This window comes from Elgaria multicarinata, chromosome 3 (genome assembly GCF_023053635.1).
Source record: "Elgaria multicarinata webbii isolate HBS135686 ecotype San Diego chromosome 3, rElgMul1.1.pri, whole genome shotgun sequence".
NCBI lineage: Eukaryota > Metazoa > Chordata > Lepidosauria > Squamata > Anguidae > Elgaria > Elgaria multicarinata.
Window position 1 is genome coordinate 46,019,526 of NC_086173.1, and position 20,743 is coordinate 46,040,268.

Here is a 20,743-nt window from a genome sequence, read left to right on the forward strand (position 1 = left end):
GGCGGGTAAGAAAAAAATACATTATTATTATTATTATTATTATTATTATTATTATTGTGCAAAATACATAGTAACAGGAAAGCAAAATGGTGTATACTAGGATTACCCAGTTTCGAGAAACCGACAATGTATATAAAAGGGAGGGGTACGAAGCAATTTGATTTGCCCCACTCCAACACTGCTTTATTTGAAGCTTTCCAGCTCCCCTGCTTTTAGCTGCTGATACTTTTGCTAAAAGAAATCCCTAGGCCAACTGCCTCTCCCCTTGCCATCTTTTCCTTGATGCAACAGCCCTTAGGAGGAAGGCATGCCTCTTTCTCTTGCTTTGATCTATGCCACCATGCCATCATCTATCCTACCCACCCCCTTCTCTCTCTTCAGATTGTTTTAAACAACTGTTAATTTGGGAATAAGCCTTAGATTGCAAAATGAGAAACAAATCAACTTCTCTGCATGGAACATTTCATTTATACACTGATGGTGATTTGCACTAGCTACAAACTGTCAAATATAAAACATGTGAAAATTCCAAGATATTAAAAATAAAATTATAGGAATCAAGGCCTGCTCTTTCACAAGCTACCTGATCTGGTGACCTGTCTCTTCACTGTTTCCATCTCACAGGAAAGATAGAGGCCACCCCCTACTGTCTGCAAAGTACCAGGCATATATAGCATTATAAAAAAATATAAAGCCTTAGAAATGCATAATTTGATGACAATGAGGGGATTTCTTTTATTGCCACCAAGCACAATTCCCAATAGGGAGAGAACATCTGGGATTCATCTTCATAAAGCTAGAATGCAGAGGAATTTTCCAGTAGAAGACACTTTAAAAAAAACCACCCTCTATTCTAAAAACAGATTCCAGTAGAGAACGTCAACTGCACATTTGTAACAGTGGGTTTGGAAAGAATTATGGGTAAAGATAACTGATAACATCCCTCTCCACCCTGCCTTTATCTTTACTAAACCTGATCCTCTATGTAAGGAAAATTGGCGTATGCTGCTGCATCTAAAGCTTGTGACCACTACAGATAATCCTGTAAGGCCGGGTTTTAAATAGTCACTTAACTGTGCTACTTGACTGTACCAATTAAGTATGGCCTCCAGGTGACCAGGCAGGAAAACTTCACAAAACTTGGTTTTTTTATTTTATTTTATGCCACAAGTGACTAACAGATGTGTGATTGGCAGTTTGCAAAACATTTTTTGGGGTAGTAACTTTTGTGGACTTCTTTGCAAGATTACTTAAACTTATTGTTCAAAGACAATAGCACATTGTCCAGTCCACATGAAACGAATGGGGAGAAGGGAGAATGGGATGGTATATAGCCCTGTTGCTAAGGGGGGAATGGTGGCCTTGCCATTTGCCCCTTAAACCTGCCCCCCACCCCAGGCAAGGTAATGGAGAACGGACCACGGAACTCCTAACCACTCATATTGCAGGCGATAGCTGGTGGGCCCCTGGAACACTCTTGTAACCACATTCTACACAACAACGTGGATTTTCCTCTGATACAAAATAAAATGTGCTTTCTATGGCAGGGATGTGAAACATATGGCATTCTAAATTTGTTGGACTCTACCTCCTAAAAGCCACAGCCAGCATAACATGAGCAATGGTCAGGAAAGATGGAGCCTGTAGTTCAACAACATCTGGAGGACTATAGCTTCCCCACCCTTGTTCGATGTGGAAAGTGGGAGATGAAAAACCGTAGCTTTCTGTAGGCAGTCCAGAAATAGGTAACAACTGTAAATTTACTTCACTGCAAATGGGTAATCTGTACTGCAACCATCTAACGTGAGTGGAATTGTAGGGTTAAAAAAATGGACGAAGACATACTGAAAGATTAAGAACTGATATCCTTTGATTTTTGGAAGACATGTCTTGTCGAAAACATAATGGGAGCAATCCAATAAAGTAGCTCCACAGATGGAACTGCTTCCATCAACAGAACCAGGAGGGAAGGCATTCCCCATCCCCCTGCAATGTACTGTACACCCTAGAAATCTGCCCCAGGGGGCTGGAGGATCCTCCAGAGCAGATTTTTGGAGATGCAGGGGGGAAGAGAGAGAGAAAGGGTACATATACAAGGGTACGTTGTATAAGCAGACATCTGCCCACATGATGTTGGATTCCACTCAATATTTATATTTTCTATGTAAACTATGACCGCACTTTACAACCTTCTATTATTTACTCTATTTAAAGGTAGCATCTTTTTGTTGTGCTATGTTAAAATTCATATTGAAAATAAAAACTTAATACTGTCGTTTTCCAGACTAGTACCCTTTCCTTACTTTTGTAACACAGCCCTTTCTTTCTGTGCATCTCAACAAATCAATAGCAAATGTTCCCCTCTGCTTTAAGTATTTCCAATGCTGTGTCTTGTCCTCTCCCAACTCCCTACTCCCACTTCCAGCCAATAGCAACTGGGTTTCTATTACCATATGGATGCAAAACACACTGTCTTCTAGCAGACTGTCGCATGTTAAAAAGGAATGCTTTCTGCTCCTCCCACGGTATCCCAGGGGTGTTGAACCTCTTTCAGCCCAAGACCCTAATTCCATTTCGGAGAAGTTCTTGAGGGTGGGGTGGCATTCCAAGGGTGGGCAGAGCTAAAGGTGAAAGGAGGTAGGGCAGGAATATTGTAGCTCAAAGCTCTTACTGCCAGTAACTAACTCTTAGGAGAGGTATCTCAACTGATTAGAATGGGGGAAAACTGCACAAAAGCAAGGAAACTACCAAACAGTCTTGGTAAGGGGAATGGGGGGGGGGAGGCAGGAAAAGGAGTGGGGCCAACCTGTGGAACCCCTGGAGATCTGACCATGGGCCTGAGGTTCTACATCCCTGGTGTATACTAACTGCTCCAGTTGGCTGAAGTGTAGCCTAATCCACAATAGAACAGGAATAGATCCATACTAAAGCAGAAGGATCCTACTTCGGAAGCAGAACTTCACCAATGACGTTGCATTTGACAACTGAATAACTTCCTGACAACCACTGGCCCAGTTATAACATACATCACCCCCAGTTCCTCCCACATTTCAGAGGATTCAAAAGGCAGATGGACCTCTCATATCAAGGAGAGACATAGGGGCTGTCTATACATCTTCAAAGCCCTGCGGTGTGTGCGAATCCGCGCTACATTGGTTATACATTTTCTTCTTTTTTCCCCTCACCTCTACCCTGCACCCCACAGCACACCCTCAAAACCTGCTCCAGAAGGTCCCACAACCCACCGGAGCAGATTTTGGAAAGGCACAGAGAGAGGTTGCAGGGGAGAAAACGGGAATCTGTTCTGTTGATAGATATTGCCCCATTGGTGGGCAGACACTATTGGATGTACTTGTAGCTGCAAGACTATGTATAGCTAACAATTGGAATCAACAAACATTAAACAGATTTCTGGATGGCTTAAGGAGATATGAAAATAGCTTCATTAACCAAAATTAATGTATTTCTCAATACATTAATTTTGTACAAATCTGTCTGATTGCAGACAGATTTATAGAAAGATGGCAATTGCTTATTAATTCCTGGACTCATAGGTTTAATGGTAATGGGCAAACATCCCACCCCCCACCCAACATATTGTGTTTTCTTGTATGCTTTTGTTAAGCTTTTGTTTAACAAATTTTGGCTGACTTTCTCTTGTGTTTTTCATTATTTTAAAAGTCTTTTGCATTTGTCAGAGGATATGAGGGAGGGAAAAGCTGGTGGCAACCATAAACTATGGTAGGCACCAAGGCCAGGCAATCAGTGGAGCCCAGCTTGTTCTGGAGCCTGCTCTAGACCAATGCCACCCTCATTCAGCACTGCAAATGCTTAGTATGCTTAAGAAAATCCATCAGATATTCTTCATAGTAATTTTTTGGGGGCAGAAACATATTTACATCTCTGAACCCTAGTAAATTTGAGTAATTTAGGGGAAATAGAAGTATGGGATTTAATGTATCTTATTATAAATTGGAAGGCAGAGAAACAATTTAATCATTCAGATATGGAGTGACACAAGATAACAGTTAATTAGATTTTAAAGCCTGCACAGAGACTTGTCTTGATTTTCTGTTCTGTACAGTGCCCAGCATTTTCACGTACTTTATCAATAAATAATTTTCAACACTTCTGTGCAAGAGATGCATATAATGTTATAGGCAGAGTTCTAATTCTAAGAAAGAATTTGCTAGCTTCTAACTCAGCCAGGTCAATGCTAGTTTCTAATAGGCCAAGAACTTATAGAACAGAGTTAAGTCTGATAGGTGAAATTAAGGCCATTGAAGAATGCTTAAATCTAGCACTAAAAGGCTATTAATTGGGCTACTTTTCATTCCTTGGTCCCTCGTGAATCAGCAATTCAGTTTTTTGAGAATGATACCCTCTAAGCATAAGTACATCTGGGCTTTTTACATAATTTTTTCCTAATGTCTCTCTTACATAAAACACATATGGCCTGGTTCAAGCCCATCTCCCCATTTATTAGAGTTCCCTGACCTATAACTAAAATTATTTCTCCTTCTGGGAATATCAAAATGAGGCTTCAATTATGGAAATTTTATAAGAACTCCAGGCTATTTAAACAAATAGTGCTGAAGCGTTAGAAATTATTCAGAGAAGAGGAGTCAGCCTCCATGCCTCTTGGAAGACAGCTAAATACTTAGCTCCAAGTTAAATTCTGCTCAGCCCATCTACAGAACCATTCTAGAAATAAACACCAAGTTCTAGGTTTTCATATCTAGACATGCAAAATGGAACAAGAGATAGCAAAACATGAAGAAATTCTTAAGAATAAGCAGCCCAATTCTTATCATTTGACTCTGCCTAATTTGCCAACAGACGGATTCAGTATGAAGACTCAAGAAAGCAAGGGTATGCTGCTGTTTCCATCTCTTGATCAGTTCTACTCCCCATGCATAGGACATTTTTAACATGGGCTGTCTCCAACTTATCCTCCCCCATCAAAGTAAGCCACTTATGTGGCATAGAGGAAGAGCACTAATGGTAGCTACCCTGTCGATGTTATGGATGGGTTTGGTCACAAGAGGCCGGCACCTGCTGTTATGAGCCTGTCTCAGGGTGGTGGTTCATAGGACCAGGCTGTTAAATTAGCAACCGATTGGCAGGGCCATCATACTTGACGGTGCGTATGGCTAACAAAACAGGGAGAAGCTTTTAGGATGTGATGCTTCAGATTTAAGTCCAGTTTGAGCATGAAATAGATCTGCATGCACACCTTTTGTTTTAATGCTAATAAGTTAACTACCTGAACTTTGTTTAGCCATGCTGTTAACCCTTTTCTGTTTTCCCTCCCTGCCCCTAAAGATGTCAGAGTTGTTAATTAACAATAAAATTATTTAGAGCTGGGTAAAGTAGCAAATATAAAGCACCTGATCTTGATAACACAATGCTGACAATTATCTTCAGGATAGAGTCACATATTGAGGGAATTTTTAATCTACCAGGGGCAGAAAGAATTCAATACTAAAATATGTAAACTACACAAATTGAAATTCAAAAAGGAGGCACCATTTCAGAGTGCTTAGCCATTGAGCCACCTTCCTGATGAAAACCAAGCTATTGCCTTCCCCAGTCGTGGCTACCTTTCCCCCAGCTAGCTGGGTACTCATTTTACTGACCTTGGAAGAATGGAAGGCTGAGTCGACCTGAGCCGGCTGCCTGAGAACCAGCTTCCACTGGGATCGAACTCAGGCCGTGGGGAGAGTTTCGGCTGCAGTAACTGCCGCTTACCACTCTGCGCCACATGAGGCTACAAAAGGTGCCAAGTCTAGAAGTAAACACTCCAAATCACATTAGCAAAGTACAAAACAGAAAAAATGTGATTGAGTAGCAATAAGAGGGTTTTTTTTTTAAAAAAAAAAGATTGTATTTGAAAAGATGCCTCACTAGAGCTGAAATGATCTTTTCTGACATGTGTCCATAAATCCATAGTCATGCAGACTAAACTACATTTTAGTTATTCTATGGATGAGAAAAGGCTTGGAAGACTAAACTATTGAGAGCTACCAAAATGGTAATTCCCAGGGAACAGCAAGCGCCCCAACTGTTAACATCCAGACAGAGATCGCAGCACACTGGGCTTGATGAGCAGATTACTATTACTAGAGTAGCACCTTGTTTAGAACGTAACACCCGTGCTCATATTTAATCTTGCCACTACCAAGCCAGCTCACCAACATAGGCAAACTTATTAGTTCTTCAGGAAATGTGTATCAGGGAATAAGGATGTCTGAACGTTGCAACCTCTTGCAACGTTTGGCTCCAGTCATATGGAAATATGTTGTATTCATTCAATAGATTCAAGTGTGGCTTTAAAGCAGGGAGAGTTTCAACATATACCATTGTTCTCTCCACATCACACTGCTACAATGGTAGGCAACAAGGCAAAAGCCAGTTTCTTCTTCTACAAAAACTATGGAAAGCACAAGAGTCTGGTCTCATGTTGAATCAGATTAAGCATGCACATGGCCTGTGCCCAAAATAAAATCTGGAAAACGTATAAGACTAGTAGTACCTTAGTGAATGATTTAAAGGAGGAAGGTCTTGAGCTTGTAATTAGAGGAAGCAATTATATGCATTTACATTATTCCAGGCCATTGTGGCTGTGGTTTTACTGAATAAAATTAAAAGCACTAGCATATCTTTAGAAGCTGCTTCTGGAGTCAGTGGGTCTGATGTGTCCCTCACAGATTTGTCATTTCTCCAGCTTTGAAATAATTAGCAGGCTTTCTGTGGTCAATACACAAAACCCCATCAACAGCGGAACAGTTGAACTAGGATTTAAAAGACAGGGAATAATCGCCCAAGAAGCAGCAAAGTATGGAAACCTGTGTTTGATGCATAACTGATATGAACTGACCAAACTCCACTAAGGAAGGAGATTTGGTGTAAGTACAGCTCAGTTTCTGAGATCCATAGAAGTTCTCCCCTCCAAATGGCTACCGGGTTCATGTAAATGCAACATCCTGCTTTTAGATTCCTTAAAAAAACATCCTGTTTCCCACCACCTCATGCCTTCAAAATACATACACTTTCTAAAATGGTATTCCTGTCCAGAATGGGAACTTCAAGTCTATATTTTAGGTTGATTACTCCTTTGAGGTAACTTAGTTTGTCAAAATTCTCATATGCCATTTGGCAAAGCAATCACAGAGAAGCCAGTTCAATTCTTCACATGTTAGGCCTGCCTAATGCAAACACAGACTTGATATTTATTCAATCTTATCTCCAATACAGCCGTTTGTCCTTTTTCCTTGAACAGATTTTTTTTAAGCTTCAGGGCAATGACAAAACACTGCAATTTTGCAAACAATGGACACACATAAAAGAAGCTTTTAAACTTCCTGTGGTTCTAAAATATGAAAACAAGAGATTACAGAAGATCAGAGTTCTGGATGTTTAACAGCCAGTTAAACAAATATACCTACTAAAGAAAAGTCTAGGAGTCTTCCTAAGTAGTAATGGATTTCTATTCCAGCAAATAAATTTATATTTTTCTTTAGCTACCAAGAATGGGGTTGGGGTGGTGGGGGCAGTATTGTTGTTAGGGGTAGGTATATAACATCTTTTGCCAATCAGAAAAAAAAACTTTCCAAAGCTTGTGGCGTGACTGGCCAGGCAACAAAGCATGGGTACATTCTGTCTCTAGCATCAGTGATCTCCCACTTACAGCCACAGATTAGCCACACAGATGTTTCTCCGCCAGTTTTAGGGAGAAAGAGAAAGAATTCCATAAGCCAGGAGCATCTGTGTTAACTCTTCTGCCAGGAAGGAAGTGGCGCTCTGTTTTTAAAATAACTACTGTCAACAACATGATCACAGGCTCACAGAACAAAATTGGGTGTCAATGCGAGATCAAGAGATATGCAGCCAAGATTGCATTTTGCAGCCATTTTTGGCAGTTCTTTAGTCTTGAGGTCAAAAGGAAATCCTCCCTCCATACACATTGTTAATAGTTAAGGCCAGCAGGATACCCTGTACCAACCAGCTGCTCATTGACCACAGGCAGTTGGCTCAGATCAGAGGAGTTTGCAGAATACAGTGGATAGCAAGACAGTTGCTTGATAATACAGCTGGTATTTGAAAATCAGCAGAAATAGTGTGGAAGTTAGGAAGCTACATCTTGTCTGAAATAAATTCAGGATCACTACAGAAATGCTCCAGCTCCCAACTGGATTTGGGCATGCAGAAAACTTGCATTTACATGCTTCTAGAAGAGGCTATTACTTCTAATCCTGTCTGTACACAGAACACTGACCTGTATTCAGCATGCTCTAAGCCCATTAGTGAACCTTCTACTGTTACCATGATAAGTAGCAGAAAGATGAGTTATGAAGTATTGTGTATCAATCAAACCAGAATAAGGTAGCATGGAAAAGCCCAATACAGATCTTTGGTCTGCCAAATATTGCTAATTTGGGGACGCCCCACCTACAACTAGTCACCAGCATAACTATGCTATCCCCAATCATCTTGGGGGTTTGTTTGTTTTTAATTTGTTTTAGTTCAGTCAAGGAACCAGAAGTAGGTCCTCTTGTCAGCATTGCTGTTAAAGGCTTAGAGTAATGGCATCAACCCTAAAGAAACCCGTATGGAAAGGTTGGGGGGAAGGAGGAGAATAAAAATGGTAAAATGCAGCAATAGAGATTACTGTAACTGGCTTTGTCTTATTTTGTAGTTGTTGTTGATCCACCCTGGTTACAGACTTACTCTGTTGCTATAGAGTAAAGACTTATTCCTCCATGCGTTGCTCTGGTGCTTTGTCACTACTTAATTGTTCTTTGTTTAGGAGAAGTAGATGGTTAATCTGCTATCACACTGTTAAAAATTGAACCATACTGATGATGTCGCTTCAAAGAGTCAGGTATTTATTTTATTTTATTTATTTATTACATTTTTATAAGGCACAATAACCAAAGCTCTCTGGCCAGTTCACAAAAATTATTTGAGATTGGTTATTCAACTGTCTTCATTATCATTTTGTTCACATTGGTGACTTACATCAGTAAGTTATCCACCTCCCTGGTCCAATGTTGCTATCTTTATGGAAAATATCTGTGAAGGAGTGCATGTGAAACACACTATTTTGCATTATCAGAATGCAAAATCCACATAAACATAGCATTCTCAAATATATTTTTCACATGCATTACCCAACAAGGATTGTTCTGCAGTGCACTTGAATTGGAACAAGCCCTCAGGCTTAGCTGATTTGAACACAACAGCTCAGATATAGTTGACACTGAATCTTTATCCACTCAAGTGTGCAGATGGTAACAACCACAAGCAAACACATAATGGAGATTTACTGATCTGGTGAAGGCCCAGTGTTGACTGACCACTTAGAGAAAACTAGAAAGGGATCCCTCTCTCTCTCTCTCTCTCTGTCTCTCTCTCTCTCTCTCTCTATATATATATATATATCAGTTTCATCTGAAAGAAATGGCAACAACAACAACAACATGATTACTTTTCTGAAAGCATGTAATAATGTAAAGAAACATTATTCTTGGGTACAAATCACACTACCAATGCATAAGTGCCAATGCTGCAAGGTTGCTGTAGTGGATTCTTTCAAACAAAGTTAAGAGACTTCAGCAGCTATTAAAGTCTCATGATCGGTATAGATGCCTCTTACAATATGTTTTCTGCTGGCATTTAAAAAGAAGCAGGCATTCAGATGGGGTTTAAAGGCTCAGGTGCATGCCAAATTTAGTCGTCTTCAAGGCTGCTATGCTAGGCAACAAGGCTCATGCAAACCATCAAATGCATGTCATAGATACTTAAAAAATTGAAAATGCATTTCCATTTCTACTGATTGCATCTCAGAATAGACTTGTAAGAAGCTACAAATTCAGAAAGCTACATTTAGAATTGTAAGATGGGCGAAAGCTATGTTCACAAATTCACTTATTATTTTGAATTTTATGCTGCCTGCCATCAAATAGCTAAAATCAGCCTGAGAGACAATTGCTGATAAACACTCCTATTTCCCTTAAGGGGTTTGTTTCAAATCGCATCACCAATTAAGAAAAAGTAAGTCATTGTTTTTTCACGCAATTATAACATGTGGTGCTCCCTAGCATAAGCTTGATGTTAATCACCTGGCAATTATTTCTTTACACCTGCATCTAGAAAAATAGAAAAGGCCAAAGGCTTTGTTGTCTTCCATGCTTTGTTCAGCAAAGATGAAAAGTATAGTTAGTCTTAACCCTCAATAACCACTGGTTAAACTCTGATCCTTCAGCATACGGTGGCTGCTAGTGATACAGGGTTCATCATTGTAAGGCAGGAAAGGTTTTCACGGAATGGCTGGAAGTAAACCCATCCCATCCACAGCTATAGTACAAGCATACCCTCAGGAAACTGCAAGAGGGGGTTGGGGTAAGGGAATTAGCACAAGGACAGGGGTAGGAAACATGTGGCCCCTGCTGCCCCCACCCTAAATATTTACTCCCCCCCAAAAAAGAAAAGAAAAGAAAAGAAAAGATGGTGGCTATGGAGCATCCGCATTGGGAAATTTAGCTTGTTTGCAAGCTGTATTTGGCCCCCTTGCCAGTCCATAGCCACTACAGAGCACCCAAAAGGTTCAATTTAACTTGGAAACAAGCTAAATTTAAGCACTGTAGTGCTCTGTAGCATATGGAATGGTTTGCCATTAGATACTAGCCCTTCCCCCCCTTTTTTGAGGGGAGGCACCCCACTGACTGTGCAGCAACCTCTGAACTGCGGCCCACTGTGCGAAACTGGCTCTCAGACCTCTAGAAATTGCCCACCTTGCACTAGGGTAACATGTATCTATAGGCTGCATTTGTGAAGCTACCAGCTTGCAGTGGACAGTGATATGTCTACACAATATGTGATACGCAGGAAACAGTTTCTAGTTAAGGGTTGAGAGCGATGGGGAAAATGCCCAGGAGTAGGGGGGAACCTGGGATGACATGCCTCATTGGCTTAGAACTCTTGTTATGTTCTTAATTTCATCTGCTATGGCAGTAATTTTTCCTAGGCGTGGAGAAAAATAATGCCACCAACAAAACAGATTTCTTTAGGCCAGAACATGTTAATAGAATTCCTTAAAAAAAATCGTTAGGTCTTGCTGGCTTGCAGGTTAGCAGCAATTGGTGGGACACCAATTGGAGAAGTAACTGACCTCCAGAGGAGAAAGAGATTAACTAAGCCACTACACCCATTAACCCACAGAGTGCTACCACTCTCTCTGCATGTCTTTAGGACTACTGAAACAGATCCTCATTGCACAGCACCAACACAATGTGGTTGTTTTTAATTAGCCTTCCCCCACTCATCTTCTACACCTGATAGTCTTTTGCTCCTTGAAAACTATGCACATTTTTCCAAGAGCATAATTTATTATCCCTGGGAGTCATGCAACAGTGCTTGGTTGTTCTCATCAGGCAACAAATATTGGCTGCCCAGGGACTCGCATGCAACAGTCTCTGGGGGACACAATCAAAATCTGATTAGAAAACAGCATGAGGCCTTCAAGTATACTTGAAATCGGAAGTCATTCTGGCATAGGCAAATAGGCATTTATTTATTTATTTATTCTTTCCTCCCTTCATCTCTCTCTCTGTGTGTGAGGAAAGAGCAATTGAACATTAGCAGGCCCAGGAAATATTATCAGCAATATTTTACATTAGGATTGATGAAAGAGCAACTAAAAAATAATGCCAGAGGAGTGTGGGGCAGAGGTAACCCTTCAGTTATTTCATTGATAAAGGGCATCTCAGCCAGTTCATGATTTTCAAAATCCCTATATGTACTTTATTCTGTAGCTTTAACAAGATACCTAAAAAGCAAATTACAACTACAGTTCAGAGTGCAAATATACATACCTTAATCAAGACATCAAAAATAATAAGGCTGCACGTAGCTATGCACTCCAATTCTATGGATGTTTACTTGCAAACAAGTCCCACAGAGTTCAACTGGAATTACTCCTAGGATTGCAGTTTGCATAGCTCTTTGCCACACAAGGTGGCTTGACTCCTTGATGGGAAACATGCCAAGGTAGCTGCCTTCTACTGAGTTATACCATTGGTCCATCATACCATTGTCAACAGCAAGATGGATACAATTTTCGACACTGACTGGCAGCAGCAGGGTTTCAGGCAAGATTCTTTCATAGCCCTACTTGGAGAAGCTGGGGATTGAACCTGGGACCTTCTGCATGCAAGGCACATACTCTACCACTGAGCTACAGCTCCACAAGCACTAGTGTCCAAATTGCCTTCTATAATCTGATCTGTAAATGGTCAAGCTACACTGGTGATGCCAACTTTAGTACCTGATAAAATACAAGGGTAGCCATAGGTAGTTAGAAGAGTACAGATCCTGCTGGTTATTCAGTACCACTGAGGATAACAAGAACTGACTTTGAATTCAGGGGCCATCCAGGTAAAACAGTCCCTACCTGCAGCTCCTTGTCAGAGTACTTCTGAGGATTCTTGCTCCCTTGGCTCTTCTTCCGAAGCTTCTTCAGTTCACCCTGGCACTTCTCTAGCGAATCGCCTTTATTTCTTTGTTCAGTCTGGTACTTCTTCAGTGCAGCCTGAATATGGGAAGAAGTGTGGGAGTGCTGAACAGCTGGGAGATTAATACGCTGGAGAGATGGGCAGAGATTCCTCTTCCCTCCCTCCAACTCCTAATGAGTACCATTTACATCCTCCCTACAGGCACGGAAGTCCTATTCTCACACTTGCTGCAGGGGGCATGTTTTTTGGATGAGTGCATGTTTAGAAACAAAAGACAATTTCCTATGGAAGAAGTGCAGAAAACATACTCTCCATAACCTAAAGAACAGGGATACCAGTTCCAGGACCTTTATTAGCAGTATGTAGACTTAAAGCCTTAATTCAACATGGACTGGGTTTGGACAACATGATAACCAATGGTGGTTTAAATAGTCGACGGTTGGTTATTTAATCCGTTGTGGGTTAGTATGTTGTGTGGCAGGAGATTTTTCACCAACGGCTGGTTATTTGGCCAAAATAGCCAACACAACTAACCAATGTTGTGCAGAGTTGGCTAGTTGAACTACCATTGGTTATTTTTTCAGCCACAGAGTCGCCAGGCAAGAGCGGTCAAAGTGGCCACTCTAGTCCAGCTGGCATGATAGATTTTCAGCCGCAATGGTTGACTGGATACTAGGGGAGGACTGAGGAGGGCGAGAGAGGGTGGAGGATGAGTGAGTCAACTCAGCGAGGAGTAATAGCAACTCAACACTGATCCTAATCCACACCATGATTGATTATTAGCATGTCTGCAAGGGCCATGTTCGGCTTTGGGGAACCTTCCCCTTTTTTCTTGCAACATAGCCATAAATTTGCCTTAATAAGGAATTATAACCAAGTCAGCCTTAGTTCACAAGTACTGATTTGAGACACAGAAACTTCTAAGGAAAAACACACACACCACTATCTGCCCGATTACCTAGCAACAGACAGGTCCAGATTTGGAAAAGGAACCATTTTCTTCCAAGAGGGGCTTTATGGCTGGATTATGCTATTTTAAAATGGCATCATTTTATAATTACTACAAATTTCTTTCTACAAAACTAATGCTTTGCTAATTTGAAGCAGTGTAGTCTGTTTAAAAACTAGCCTTCTTAACTGGGCTGTAAAACTAAGCTGTAGCAATCAGGGCCTTCAAGTTCTAGAAGTTTCTAATTCATTCTGAGTGAGAGGAAGATAATGGCTCCTTCAACATCCTGGATACCAGGGGGAAAAAAACCCCACACACTTTAAAAGAATCCCCACCTCCACTTCCCTGACAATTTTACTTACTTCAACCTTTATGAGAGGGAGACATTTTTCTCCTTCTCTCGTAACCAGGAGTCATCGCATGTCTCTGGTCTGATTCAGAAGACCTCTTTTTATGTTCTACCATTTGTAGCATAAACAGGCACAATTCAACTGAGATTTAATAAGTGATAACTGCCATGTTTATTTTATACCTAGCTATTGTCTAGGTATAATAGCTAGGTATTGTCTGAGAAAAGAGATGTGGAAAATGCTGGATGTGAAAAGAAATTTTCCTAGTTCTGTTTGGATTAACAGAACGCAATAGAAACAGCCAGTCCCAATTCAGAAACCATTCATAGCCAGTCCTTTAATATGGCTTCCCAGATGTACCCATAAATAATAATTTTTGGGTGGCGGGAAGAGAGGGAGCCCAGTGGATTACTTCCCAGGCTTCTCCAACCTGTTTGAAGTGGAATTTCTGCATCTCCCAGGATGGCGTTGGAGGGGATAGAAGAAGATGAGAAAGTTCCTCTTCCTGTCCTCATACCTCTCCATGTTGAAGGTCAGAATATAGAAGTCAACTGCACTCTTTCCCCACCCCTCTTACATTATCACATCCAAAATGACTCTGGATTGAATGCAATATCAAACTACTGTGCAAACATTAAACAGTGCCAAGCCAACTTCAAGCTTATATGGCCTACTTTTTAAAAATATACACAAGAGAAGCTCTGTGTTTTTGAATTTACAAAGCATGCACGTGTTTAGGATTTCTTCACAGTTAATGCATAAGTAGTATGAATTAAGTGATCTTGAATATGCACTTTTCTTTATAACATAAGAACTTAAGATGTGCCTTGTAGGGTTAAATCAAGGCCCAGCTAGTCTAGTACTCTTTGCAATGCTGATATGGCCCTCCAAAACCACAATTTTCCTTCTCCCTACCGACATCTTTGAGCAGCTGAAACATTTCTAGTTCTGCCAATAAAATGCTACATCAGAGTGATCCAATTTTCATTAAGTATAGGTTGTGCGCTACTTACACTTAGATATCGTGAATCCAGTTCCACTTTCTGCTCCAATTGTGTGAGTAGCTCATTGTGGAAGGACTTCAGCTAAGCACCAAAACAGAGCAGAAAAATCCTGATATCAATACTGACTTCAATATCTAAAATACAGGTAGATGTGCAAAGAGGGGCAACTCATCTGGAAGATGATACCAAAGAAATCTTTAGAATTGGGTGAGAGTATGTAAAACAGAATGAACATAGATAAACAGAAGAGCCAACCTGAAGTAGAGCAAAGAAATGCTAGCACAGCCATGCAGCTCCAGAAGATGAATGCACAAGTGGGATAAACAAATAATGAGAAGTGATAGTCAGGGTGACCAGGTGTTCTACTTTCCAGAGGTCAGTCTTCTGGTTGAATGGCTGCTCAATCCAAGTCTGGTTTAAAGCCAAAGAACCATAAGGAGGGAGCGCAGGGCCTCCGTAGTTGCCCATCCACAGTTGTTAGCATCTGGACAGCAGGCTAAGCAAGCACACAGGTCACCAGTACGTATTGAATGTCTATTTATATTATAGTAATTCCTAAAACTGTGTTCAAATCTTTTGCAAACCAGTGTCTTCTTTTATGCCAACAGGTGGCCGACCTACTGTCCTTTTTTGTGCCAATTTGGCAGGCCAAGGTATGTGCTTGCAATAATAATAAAAAAAGTTCATATGGAAATGCTGTTATCTTTTTCCAGATGAAGTATCAAGAGGAGGGTTTACCTTTCCTTCTACAGCAAGGAGCTTCCCACAGTCCTTGCGCTGCATGAAACCAATTGGTCAAGCATGAAACCAATTGGCCCAAGATCAGTTTTTGTTGCAATGCCAGTTATTTCTTGGACATTCCAGAGGGCAGCGCATGATTTAGGATTTTGTTTGGCTCAAGGCTTATTCAACAGAGGTCCTTATTCTTATTTAAAGGACTTGGCAACTACTCTACAACAGATGTATTTTACATCCACGTGTATAAAGAGGACTGCAAGCTGCCCCTTGGCCAGCCTCTGCAAAAAGGACATATCAACAGGAAGTAAAGTGCTTACCATCTCTTCTAACTGATTCTGAATCTGCCTGTGGACTTCAGCCATCTGGAACAGAACATCCCCTAGAAAAAGCAAGACAAAAGCAGGGAGGAAGAGAGATCAGAGGAGAGATCTGAGAGACTATTCTGCATTAACCTTCTCTTCTACTACTGCCTCCAAACTCCTACCCAAACTCTAGACCTGCAGTCTTGGTTTATGTAAATATTTTCAATTTCGCTGAAGCCTGAGGAAATAGCACTTATTTCAGGCTCAGTCTGTACATGAAATACATGCCAGTGGTTTTCAAACTGAGAAGTACCTATCCTGGGACAGCAGGGACAGGGGAGGCAAAATCTCACCCTTGATGCCTCACAATAACTGTTCAGACATGCTAAGCCACAGTGGTTAAGCATTTTGAGCTAAACAATATGGCTTAGTGTGTTGTGTGAACCATTCCTAACCATGGTGGCTACATGCTCATTAACCATTTACTGCAAAAGGCTCAGCAGCCTAACCGTGGCTTAGTGTGTCATCTAAATAGGGTCAATGTGTGTCTTGGGCCACAGCTAGACCTAAGGTTTATCCTGGGATCATCTAGGGGTCACCCCTGCCTGAGCACTGGATTCTTATGCCTTAACTGATTGATAGATGCCCAGTACAGACAATAAAGACAACTCAGTTTTCTGCAAGCTACTTATTCCCCGAGGGCCCTTCATGCAGTGATTTTGAAGCAGATAAATTTCCCTAGAGAAGACGTAGAGGGCATGCTGCTCCCACCTCCACAGCAAAAATGGAGCATATGTGCAGTACTTTAAAAAGCTTAACTAAATAAGCAGCTACAACCCTCCCTCTCTACACACGTACAGTATGGCAGGAGTATATTTCACACCAGTTGGCTGATCAGCAGTAGTGGCCTGCTTTCACATGTACATCTGCTATCTGGACATTTCAACGCCTATTGTTTATAGTTGCTGCTTGCTAATTATACATCAGATTTGGCACACACACACACAAATTCCCAATAGCAACAGTAGCATAATGTTTTTATTAGGACCAAGTAAAATGTCGCAAAGCAGTGAGCAAACATTCGGGTTTACCAGACATCTACTTCAGGCTGGGATGTTAAACAAAAACAAAGGCAAGGAGAGAAGTTGCTGGGCATGATGAAAATCCCAAGTCTGTACATTGTAACAGACTTAAGACGGAATGGATGAGTTGTTGGACAGACTTTATTAGGTTAGGCTGTGCCTGGTACAAAAAGATTGTAGGCTGCAACAAGGCATGCTGGAGTGGGGGAGGAATGGCCACTCTTCCTGGAAAATATACAAGCCAGCAGTTACTCAGCACTCTCTTGCTAGCACTAATTGGAACACACAGGTCCCTTTTAAGGCAGAGAATAGGAGGGGGGGATGGAAAACATGGTAACCCTTATATTGGCAAAGCTAGAGATTAATTAAAGCGCACCATCTAAAAGGGTCCCACATGTCCCAATTAGTGCTAGATATACATCCAAATAACTGCTGGCTTTACTATTTTCAGAGGGAAAGAGAATCCATTGCTGTTTTGCCCCAGTAGCTTTTCATGCAACCCGACAAGGCATGTGCCTAACTGCCCCCATTCCATCTTTATTACCAACATCAGAGATGGGCTCCTCATTACTCACTCCCACCAATCCCTATTTTGGTGTTGTTTTGTTTAACATCCAACATGAAGAAGAGTTCTGGTGAACTCAGAAGTTGTTCACTACTTGGTGATGTTTTTTAGATGGCCCTAACACAACTCCAGGAATGCTGGGAGTTGCAGTTCAAGACATCTAGAGGGCAACGGGTTGGGGAAGGCTGTAATAGAGCAACGTGGCTGCCTGCAAAAAATCCCCCCCCCCAATATGTTAGTTTGCACTTTGGTAAAAACAGCATTATGTGCAAGATGGTTCTAAGGTTTGGAGTCCATGCGTGCTCCTTGGCCCCTTAAGCTCTGCTCATTTAGCTATATGCACACATGCTGATTTCAAGTAGCAAACAACTTCTCAATGGAATCTTACCCAGTAATCATCCTACACTGCATAGCTGCAGAAACAAACCCACAGCTGAAGTACAAGATCACCCTGATTTGCTCAACTTCCCACACATTCATCATTATAACAAATTCATATACAAGGATTTTTTTCACTTATTCTTCTTAAAGTGTTTCATAACCATCATAATGTTAAACCAGGGATGTTGAACGTATTTCAGCCCAAGGGCTGAATTCCATTTAGGAAAGCCCATGGGGGCCACATTCCAGTAATATGTGGAGCTTAAGACAAAAGGGGCATGACTAGAGTAACCATATGGAAAGGAGGACAGGGCTCCTGTATCTTTAACAGTTGTTTAGAAAAGGGAATTTCAGCAGATGTCATTTGTATGCATGTAGCACCTGGTGAAATCCCTTCTTCATCACAACAGTTAAAGCTGCAGGAGCCCTGCTCTCTTTTGTATCTGATCAAGAGGGCAGGGCTCCTGCAGCTTTAACAGTTGTGATGAAGAGGGAATTTCACCAGGTGCTGCATGCATACAAATGACAGCTGATGAAATTCCCTTTTCTAAACAACTGCTAAAGATACAAGAGCCCTGTCCTCTTTCCATATGGTCACCTGAGGCAGGGCCAAAAATACCAGCATATTTATGTTAAAGCTCTTAGTCCCACAAACTAAGCTTTAGAGGAGGGCATGTCAACCTTTTAGGGGTAGATTCACTCCACAAAAGCTGGGAAGCCACCAAATGATCAGTGGTTAGGAAAGAAGGTATGGCGATCTGAGAATCCCAGAGGCTGGATTGGGACCCAAGCAGCACGGCTTTTCCTTGACAAATCCCCCAAATTTAAACAGAGATCCCACTATAACAGAACTCATAACACGGAGACTCTGCTACCTGTTATCTTGAAGATAACATTGTCCAGAAATAATTATGAACCATTTTTTCTCAAAATTATGTGTGTGTAGGGGTGTTGGTGTTGGTGGTGAAGTTTAGGGCAGCATAACTGCTCTCTACGTTATTCCCCCTCCCCTACACTCAAAGCAATGTTTGCTAGCTACCAAGATGCTAAAAATAGCCTGAGGTAGATAAACAAGCAAGTTGAGTAAATAGATAGAAGGTCTTTTGGGGGGGGGGGGCAGGGAATGCCAAAGGTTCATTTCTTTTAAGGCTACTAACAGCAACTCTTGATTACAGCAGCTGCACAGGGGACTCTAAAAATTTTGCTATCTACAAGAAGCACCTTATTAGATCTCTATTTTGGAAATGTGCTCTGTAATTTTACAAGCACTCTCCACCCAGCATGTTTTATTATTGCTGTTGTTCTTGTTGTTTTTCCGACAATACATGATGCAATTTACGTTGTGGAACTATTCTCGCCTCAGACCTTGAAGCCATTCCAGTTCTGGCTGTGATCCTGTCAGAGCTAATAAAGGTAATCGGGGTCAGACATGGCCACCATTTGTTTGAGAGGCCCTAGTGATCCAGGCACTATTGAATTATGCCCCAGTATAAGGGACTGCGGAAGACTGTGAAGCTGAAGAGGTTAATCTTGGAAGTTGCCTTATAGATTTGCCATTAAAAAGGGAGAGAGAGAAATCTCCTGCACTTTCCTAAAGTACAAGAGAAGTCAGTTATGAAGGTAAGCCAACAAATTTAGGGGAGGATAATTCCACTGCTTCAGGGAATGACTTCAGCAGATGGACATACTCCCTCCCCTTCCTTTTATTCCAACAGACTCTAAACACCATTCCGTCATGGATTGTCAGCAGTTGCAGTTTTGCACATCTAGTGTAGCACTGTGGCTAAATACGTGAGTGGACAAGTCCACAACTCAAATAGGACTTCTTCCACACACACACACTTGGTCACCCCTTCAGATTATTATTATTATTATTATTTATTTATATAGCACCATCAATGTACATGGTGCTGTACAGAGTAAAACAGTAAATAGCAAGACTCTGCCGCATAGGCTTACAATCTAATAAAATCATAGTAAAACAATAAGGAGGGGAAGAGAATGCCAACAGGTACAGGGAAGGGTAAGCAGGCACAGGGTAGGGAAAAACTAACAGTAGAAAGTAACAGTAGAAGTCTGCACAACATCAAGTTTTAAAAGCTTTAGGAAAAAGAAAAGTTTTTAGTTGAGCTTTAAAAGCTGTGGTTGAACTTGTAGTTCTCAAATGTTCTGGAAGAGCGTTCCAGGCGTAAGGGGCAGCAGACGAAAATGGACGAAGCCGAGCAAGGGAAGTAGAGGCCCTTGGGCAGGCGAGAAACATGGCATCAGAGGAGCGAAGAGCACGAGCGGGGCAATAGTGTGAGATGAGAGAGGAGAGATAGGAAGGAGCTAGACCGTGAAAAGCTTTGAAGGTTAACAGGAGAAGTTTATATTGGATTCTGAAGTGAATTGGAAGCCAATGAAGAGATTTCAGAAGCGGAGTAACATGGTCGGAGCGGCGTGCTAAGAAGATGATCTTTGCGGCAGAGTGGTGAACAGAAACCAACGGGCTGATGTGAGAAGAAGGAAGGCCAGAGAGAAGAAGGTTGCAGTAGTCCAACCGTGAAATAACCAGTGCATGAACAAGCGTCTTGGCAGAAGAGACAGACAAAAATGATCGAATCCTGGCAATATTATACAGGAAAAATCGACAAGATTTAGCTACTGCCTCAATATGAGGAATAAAGGAGAGCGAGGAGTCGAAGATAAAGCCAAGGCTACGAGCTTCCTTGACCGGAGTAAGCGTAACATCATTGACAGTAAGAGAGAATGAGAGATGAGGAGAATGTGTTGGACTACAATTCCCATCTGGGGCTGTACAGATTTCGTTAAATCCATTCTGCCTCTGTGTTGCAGATTGTCAGGCGCCTTTCACTCA

The 20,743-nt window shown here is 41.4% G+C and overlaps 1 protein-coding gene across 6 annotated transcripts in view; it reads right to left on the minus strand.

Annotated features, from left to right (window-relative positions):
* Nucleotides 1-20,743, minus strand: part of BAIAP2 (BAR/IMD domain containing adaptor protein 2) — a 141,115-nt gene that overhangs the window by 40,717 nt on the left and 79,655 nt on the right. For all 6 annotated transcript variants that reach the window (XM_063120115.1, XM_063120117.1, XM_063120112.1 and 3 more), the window contains exons 4-6: nucleotides 15,874-15,935; nucleotides 14,828-14,899; nucleotides 12,455-12,592 (exon numbers count right to left, since the gene is read on the minus strand). In XM_063120115.1, the coding sequence (XP_062976185.1) occupies nucleotides 12,455-12,592; nucleotides 14,828-14,899; nucleotides 15,874-15,935 (272 nt within the window). The remainder of the gene's footprint in view (nucleotides 1-12,454; nucleotides 12,593-14,827; nucleotides 14,900-15,873; nucleotides 15,936-20,743) is intronic.